The following is an 8,372-nucleotide window of genomic DNA, read 5'->3' as shown; positions in this document are numbered from 1 at the left end:
TTTAACTGCCGGAAAGGGCCGATTCAGTCGATCCACGACCACCGATCGGGACTAGTTCTCCAGATGGTCGAATCTGCTCCGCCGATCCGGATTTTCCATAAAAGACTAATAACGACAGATCAATGTTTGTATATGTATGAGGTGCTAAGAAGGTAATTAGGGTTTAGAAAACTTCGAAACAAGGAATCAAGCAGTACATGGTGTCCCAAAAAGGGTTAACAAGATGGGCACTTAAAGCCAAGGAGACAGAGACAAGGGAGCACTCAAAGCACTATATAGGCCCTTTAAATTTTAGTTGGGAAATGATTCATGAAAGCTGTTAAAGGAAATTGGTGCATGCAAGAAGCAGGCCTTTGAAATCGTTTTCCTATCTCATTTCGTAAGGAGAATAATCGTCACAGGTCTCATCATGCCGTGAAGGGACGGTAGCTCTGTTTGGCACTTTATGTGAAAAGGATCAAATTTTTATTAATAGCATTTTTGGGTCGTGTGAAATTTTTTTTGTGGAAATATTTTCATATCAAATGTATTTTTTTAAACCAATTGATAACTAATTGATATAATAATATCTCCACACTTAACTACATGAGAGAATTTTTCATATTTTCATGCAATAAAAGAACCTTGAATTTACATTACATAAGCAAAGCCTGGCCTTCGTGTTTCCTTGCCTTACGCTTTGGACCCTCTTGAAAACACTGTGATTTTTTGGGTTTGTAGTTGCTCGTGAATTGTATATCTTCTTTCCATTAAAAAAAAAAACGAATTTTATATCTTCACAGAGAAAAACATTTTATAATATCTTCATCATATTAACCATTTTATAACAACAGAATCATCAGTAGTAACATAAATTGATTAAGTTGAAACTAGGTTTGAATCCAGTGCAACAAAAGAATCCAAAAATTTGATTAGTCGTCGGAATGTCGAATTAAAATTTGGCATAAACAATCTAGCAAAAAAATTTCTTTTAGATTTTGAGCTTAGTCAATGACACACACTCGGCCATAGGTGGTCGTGACCTCTTTTTTTTAGTGTTGGCAATTATGTGGGGAAGACACGCCCCTTCGCGTTTTTCAGATAGATTGGGGAGTCAACTTTTTTGAAGGTTTTATTGGACGGTGTGAGTAGGATTGAAAACCACGTGGTAACTCTGTATGGGGGCTCTCGTAGGCCCCACCAACTTGCAATGGTTGCCCATATATATTAATGGACCCCTCAAAAAATATTAAAAAATAAAATATTGATTTTTATAAATAAAAAATAAGTATTAATTCTATTTGAATATTCAAAACAATGAAAGTTCAATATCTTTGGTTTTATAAATTTAAATCATACAAATAAAATATCGAGAGATTCAGCAAAATTCAAACAATAATTCTAAAAATCAAATATCATCAAAACAATTATAATTAAATATTTTTGAAAGGAATTGGATCCATATAGTTTAGAAATAATAAAACACTTCGGTACTCCACCTTCTACTGTGGACCACGGTCCACACTTTCTTACTCAAACTGGCCCAACAGATCTCATGATCCACAGTTCATTTGCAGGAGCTCATGATTAGGCCACCAAAGTCAGCCAATAGACAAGGAGACGTAATTCTAGTTTGTGGATTACGGGTTCTCCCCTAAGGACAAACCAATGTCACCTAGATCTGATGCAACCATAGCTCTATGGTGCATAGAGGTAATCCCTCGCATATGCATATGCTTAAATTTGAAAGGTAGTTCGTTTGCCCAATGCGGCCAACATATGTGCACGCCGTGTGATGGTACAGGGATGAGGCTTTAGCCCCCGTTTCTGATGGCTACCATCACACACAAGGGTTCACACAGTCCCTCAGTTTATTCATCCGGGCATACTCTGACCTCGTCATAATATTTATCGGTTAATCTCTATGCCCAGGTAACTTGGGGTTTTTCCCAACCGACTGGCCTAACAAGTCACGTTGAGTTTGTTATCAGCAAACATCATTTGTTTAGTATCGTTTACACATGATCATACTCGCACTAAGTTTATGTTTGTTTATACAACATTTCATAATGCCTTTAATGGCCATATAAACCCAAAAATATTATACACTTTCCCTATCTAGGCTGCTTCATGCGGAGTAGAGTAAAATTAAAGCAAACCAAAGAAAAGGACATAAAAAATACAGGCCAGGCCGGGCCAGGGTGAAGCCACTCCTGCCTAGGCCCAAGGCCGACCCTTGGGCGGTATTTTATGATCGAAGCCTAATTTGTTAGAGACGGGCTGACCCGTCGAAACCGCGATACCCGGCCCATTGCTACCCCTACTTTCCCTTGTCGTTTAGTAGTCTTGATTGTAGATTGATTTTGACACTATGGCGACGCCTGTCAGTCGAGGGTTTGAAATGTGCGTGCGTACGGTAAGCAAAATGAATAACACAATGTCCCATAAAAAGAGCGTGGTTTGACAACGCCCGACAAAAGCAATGAAGGGAACGAGAGGCTCGTGACTCTCTCTATCTCTCTGCTTCCAAGTCGCAAAAACGGTCGCTTTTTTCTTGGACTCTCGCTTCGATGCCGCCGCAGCACGCGTGAGACAGCTGGAGTCGTAAAAAGCTGCTCGCAGAACCAGCTATGCTTTGTTTTTTCCCAATTCTCATTCTCTCTCTGCATTCCCTCTCTCACTACAAAAGGACGATAAATATATGGAGCATGTCCCATGTAGCCTGAGTCTCTAAATCCCTGCCACACAACATTATTCGTACTGCTCTTTCCCTTCCGTCCAACTAAGACACAAAATGTGGTTACCCAAAAACAAACAAAAACTGAAAAACAAATGTAACATCCCATGCATGTTATTGCTTAGGGTATGCTTGTTTTATTGGTGGGGTTCTGAATTTATAATACGGCTTACATTGCTTGTTGTTCTCTAGTGACTATGTGAAGTCATCATCATGTGGATTTTGGTGGGTTTTTAGAAATTAAATGGAAAAGAAATAGGTAGATAATGGTTTTATTTTAATAAATACATTTCGATGACCAATTTACTTTATGGGATAGAATATTGGACAGATAAAAAATAATATACTCATAGAATGCGTGTAGCGGAGATGAGGATGTTGAGATGGATGAGTGGTAAGATGAGAATGGATAGAATTCAAAATGAATCCATTCAGGAGAATTTAGATTTGGTTCCAATAGGTGATAAGATGAGAGAGAGTAGATAAATTTCTCATTATTTTAGTAACAATAGACGAGAGCCTCAAAAGCTTCACTAACCCTATCCTGATCCTTATGAGCAATCGATCCTTAAATTATCTTTATGTTGCCCCAAAAAAAAATTGAAGATATTGAATATCCATTTCACTTGTTCTTATAAGCAAGACTTTAAAAGTTCTCGATTTAGAAAGGCAATTGCTGATTCTGAATATAATCTATAGGTTCCAAAGCCAATTCACATGAAAATATTTTTGTAAAAGTATTTTCATAGGAAAGAACTCTTTCATGGTATTAGTTGTGGAAAAGTTTTCACGGCAATTGGTTCTCGGCAATGTTTGAAAAATCAAACCCGCCAAGGGCCATGTCCAAGTAATCGGTAAACCTTCCGGTTCAACAGGCCTAATTGGGCGGTCCAAAAAGTGTTAAAAAAAAGTACAAAAATAAATCTACAAAAATATGAGATGCATATTTAAATAATGATTCAAAAAAACGCATCTAAATGAAGTTGAAATGTAGTGAAAAAATTACATTTTAAAAAAAAATTTGTGCCCATGGGTATTTTTGAAATTTTTCTAAAAACAAACACTTTCTAATCTTTGCCAAAATGATAAAAAAAAATTAAAAAACACATTACAAACAAAACTCTTATTTTTTTGGAATTTTATATATTTTTAATTTTTTTTTAAAAAATACCTAGCCGAATCACCATAAACCGACCAAAATCGGATCGGCTAGTGCCCCGTTCTTGTTTGATCGGCCGGTTCCGAGTGGGACCAGCCAAGTTTGTGAATACTTATTCTAGCACATGTTTATCCACACCAAGTAGAAAGCCAATTAGTCTGAATAAGACTCCCAAACTTAACACACATGAAGAGTTCTTTCATGTGAAAATACTTACACGAAGATATCTTCTTACAGAGCAACATGTCCTTCCAGAATTGGAAATTACCCCGATTTGACTAGGATCATCTAGTTCTATCGAAATGGACAAATTAGGTGATTTCCTTAATATTTAATTTTTCATATTATTTTTTATGAAACATCTTAGGATTTTCTTTCTTTTGTCTATAAAGTTTGGAATGAAAAGTATTAAATGAGACCATATACCTTTGGTACAAGGTGGTTATAGTCAGTCTTTGTTATTGGATGTGAAATTAGATGGTTGTATTTTTTCTATTGACTAAGTACAAACTTTCAAATTTTTTTTTTTTTGAACTTTGTGACATATCCAAGTTATCAGATTTCATAATGGATGGTCATAAATAATTGTAACCTCCTTATGTCAAATGTAAATGGTTTCATTGTGTATAATTCCTTTTCACAAAAAAAATAGCAATAAAAAATAAAAATAAAAATTAAATTTTGAGTTCTTGAATATAAGATAGTCCCTACTCAATAAACATCATTATTGTGAATCACATATATGTGACCTGTTAAATATTCTTGTTGTTTAGGATGGTCTCTTCACTGAGAAAGTTATATCCTCAATTGGGTCCTACAAAGCCTTTAGCATGCTTCTTTCCCAATGAAGTGAATCTAGATGCCCTCTCACTAAGGCATAATCTTGGGGCTTTTCAAATTTAGGTTGATAGCCACGAGAATGTCCTCTGTGTTCGAACAATCAAGTAGAAAAGAAACGTAGCAATTACAAGATATTTTAAGATTGAATAGGGACTACTATCTTATGTTCAAGAACTCAGAAATTCAACTTTTTATTTATTTTATTATTATTATTATTATTTGTGAAAATGCTTAATTCTAAATCGTAGTCCATATTTTTTTCAAATAAAAAATATCTTTCTACATAAGGTGTCAAGAACTCAAAATTCAATTTCTATTTTTGTGAAATTGCTAAGTTCTAAAGTGTAATCCAAAATTTTTCAAATAAAAAATATCTTCCAAATTAGGTCTTGCACCCAAGTAGATAAATATATGCTCTCATGAGCCTGCTCTTTTAGAAAATGAATGATTGCAAATTCAAGAAAGCACCTACAATATTCTTTTAAAAGAAAATGTTTCCATTGAAAGTCTTTTGTATAGGGATTTTTGTGTCTTAAGATCATTTACCTTTAGTACAAAGAGGCTATAATTATCTATAGCTATTCAATGTAAAACTTGACAGTTTGGATTGTCACAAAACTTAAAATTTTTTTTTTTTTGAACTTTGAACGTAATTAATAAAACAAATGCAGCCACCCATTTTCACATCCAATAGTCAAGATTAATTGAAACCTCAATGTACCAAATATAAATGGTCTTATTATATACTTTTTCTTTTGTATATTCTCTAGCTAAGGTATCTGTTTTCTTTCGACGTGAGAACCATCTACTAACACTACAGAAAAACTGAAATGCTCTTCGTAGGTGCTCTCTCAAAATCAACCTAACACGTAATTTATCAACTGCAATGCTACATCTCAAAATTCGATTCCTTCCAAAGTACCGAAAAAAAAAAAAAATCAAGGGATTTTTCCATGGAGTGGGTTTATCCTAATTTATTTTTGGAACTATCCAAACGATCTTGAAATCAACTAAATAATTGCACAACGGAAAATAATCTTAACCATTGAAACCCATATATGTTAATCCCTCAAATGAATGTTACGGAGTAAATATTTGAAGATCAATTTGATTTACATTATATTTTTTCATTGAAATCAAAATATTTTTTATTGATCATAGGAAGCAACAAAGTTCCTCTGAAACACTTTGTTAGGCGCTCGCCTTAGCCAAGGACTTAGCCGTTCGCCGAGGCAAGTTATTTGGCCGAGTCAGAGTTGACCCGACTGATTTTTATATAGGGCCATCAGCCCTAGAAAAAAAATAACAAATAATGTAATAGTAGTAAACGTAAAATAAAACTAAAAACAATCTAAAAGAGTCCAGATAAGCTTGTAAAGGGGAAAAAGGATTTAAAAAAATTGATTTTGAGTTGGAATTATTTAAAAAAAGGGATTGTTTACCACAACAAAATTTTCTTTTACTGCAACGAGGTCACAGTGACTCTAAACTTTGGAATGTCAAATCCTAAAGCATAGAATGTGTTGCAAAGATCCATAAATTTTCGAGTAAATTACGTGCGGATTTTATTTGGGTCAGGAGAGGCGGTCAGTGTCTCATTTTTCCAAAATTATGAGTACCCCCACTCTCCCCTCCACAACAATCTGGTCTTTTTTTTTTCTAAGTTATTTTTCTATCCGACAAAAAATACACCAGACACGGGACTATGGTTTTTGCAATATCTAGAGATGTCTGCAGTCCTTTTAAGTGAAGTGATCTTTGCTTTTTGGTGTTCGAAATATTGAAAAGCTATAGTATCCCCAAAACCCGGTGAGTCTTTTTTTTTTTTTTTTCCTGTCATTTCACTTCTCTCTCTTTCCAACTTTCGAGCCTAGGGAAAAAAGAGCTTTTAGGGTTTTGAAGATACCAGATAGCTGCCTGGTATTTCGAACATTAGATAACAAAGAACATTTCACTAGAAAGGAAGCAACCAGTTCGGTGTTGCGAACTAGTTCACTTTAAAGGAAATGTGTTGTCCGTAATGTGATTGCCAGACAACCTTGGTGATTGCGAAAATAATATCCCCTCTGCCTGGTATTTTCATTTCCAGACATGAAAGCAATTTAGAAAAAAAAAAAAAAAAAAAAAAAAAAAAAAAAGATAATAATAATAATAAAAAAAAAAAAAAAAAATCAGGGATGCTTCGTAATTTTGGACAAATGAGACGCCTGACCTCGTTGTTCCAACCTTCACAAAATTTAAAAAGAAAAAATATAGATTATGGCTACCAACATTTACCAATTTTTCGAAAAGTATCCAAATTATATAAAAAAGCATATGGCTCTCCTCACGTTTTCCCAAAATCAGAATGTATTTCTAGTAAAATCTCCGATATAAAGTCCAGCCCCTCCCCCCCCCCCCCCCCCAACATTTCCACTACCACAAAACATACAACTCAAAACTGCATTTGTCGCAGCAAGAGAAGCAAAGGTTGCTATCCAGAGAGAGAGAGAGAGAGAGAGAGAGAGGGGTAGCCATGGTTTGTAAATCACATCAGAAAACAGTGATTTATCAAAACCTCCGTGCCCTGCGTTCCATTACCAAATCCTCATCAGTAAGCTCTCTCTCTCTCTCTCTCTCTCTGCCCCCCCCCTCGGGAAATTCGATCTCTAATCGAACATGGAGACACTGATTATGTATGTCTATGCCTGAATTGCAGGTTAAAGAGACTGCTATAATACTGGATGCTGTCCGCTACATATGGGAGTTGAAGATGAAAGTTGAGAGATTGTACCTCCAACTCCACCTCTCGGACCCCTTGGTGCGTGTATATTCGTGTCAATATTTATATAATCCTGTTGTTACTACTGATATGAAGTTCGGTTTTTTTTTTTTCTTTTTATATGAGATTCACTTGAAGTTATGGTCACTTTTATTTGAACTGGGTTTTTCAGGAGGTTAGGACAGAGAGGATTGGAAAAGGGTTTTTGGTGAGATTGTGGAGTCTGAAACGAGACAATTTACTGGTCACCATTCTAGAGACTTTTGAGGGACTGGGTTTGAACGTGTTGCAGGCTAGGGTTTCATCCAAGGACTACTTTTACATGGAGGCCTTTTGTGTGGAGCAAGGAGAGAGAGTGGAGGGCCATGTGTTGAAGCAGACTGTTATTGAAGCAGTGAAGAGCGGGAAGTGTAAGATTACTGGGTGCATGGGAGTTGATTGCTAAGTGCTCAGCTGAAATGCATTTATCCATATGAACTTGTTTCTTCTTTCAGGGGACCAGTAATGTTGTAAATTGATGAGTTTTTTCAGGAATGGAAGTTGCTTTTTCATAGGTTTAGTTATATTGTATTGTAAACTGAAGTGTCAGCTCAAGGAATGAAATTGTTTTTGGGGAGAATCGAAATTCTCTCTCTCTCTCTCTCTCTCTCTTTCGCTATATATATATATATATATATATATATATATATATATATATATATATATATATATATATATATATATATATATATATAAAAGAAAATAAATAGTGATTTTACCTACTATCATTACCGTCTAACTTTCATCGCGCAGCCACGATTGTTTAGTAGTGTTTTATTTTTCATTTACAAATCGAAATGATCTGAAATTTGGAAGGTATGTACATCTTATTGAGGCGCATCTAATGAAAAGATAAA

The 8,372-nt window shown here is 35.2% G+C and overlaps 1 protein-coding gene across 1 annotated transcript; it reads left to right on the top strand.

The window, feature by feature from the left end:
- The first annotated feature begins 7,059 nt into the window (after positions 1-7,059).
- LOC18425612 (uncharacterized) lies at positions 7,060-8,095 on the top strand. Its single transcript, XM_006830156.4, has 3 exons — positions 7,060-7,308; positions 7,414-7,515; positions 7,649-8,095. The coding sequence occupies exons 1-3, from the start codon at positions 7,231-7,233 to the stop codon at positions 7,919-7,921; spliced, it is 453 nt and encodes a 150-aa protein (XP_006830219.1). The 5' UTR covers positions 7,060-7,230; the 3' UTR covers positions 7,922-8,095.
- The last annotated feature ends 277 nt before the right edge of the window (positions 8,096-8,372 follow it).

This window comes from Amborella trichopoda, chromosome 1 (genome assembly GCF_054954075.1).
Source record: "Amborella trichopoda isolate Santa Cruz 75 chromosome 1, AtrichopodaSantaCruz75HAP2 v2.0, whole genome shotgun sequence".
Lineage (NCBI taxonomy): Eukaryota > Viridiplantae > Streptophyta > Magnoliopsida > Amborellales > Amborellaceae > Amborella > Amborella trichopoda.
This window is presented reverse-complemented; position numbering and strand designations above follow the sequence as displayed.

Coding starts and splice junctions, on each gene's coding strand:
- LOC18425612 (XM_006830156.4), top strand. CDS start 7,231: ATGGTTTGTAAATCACATCAGAAAACAGTGATTTATCAAAACCTCCGT. Junction 7,309..7,413: donor CCATTACCAAATCCTCATCA/GTAAGCTCTCTC, acceptor CCTGAATTGCAG/GTTAAAGAGACTGCTATAAT. Junction 7,516..7,648: donor TCCACCTCTCGGACCCCTTG/GTGCGTGTATAT, acceptor TGGGTTTTTCAG/GAGGTTAGGACAGAGAGGAT.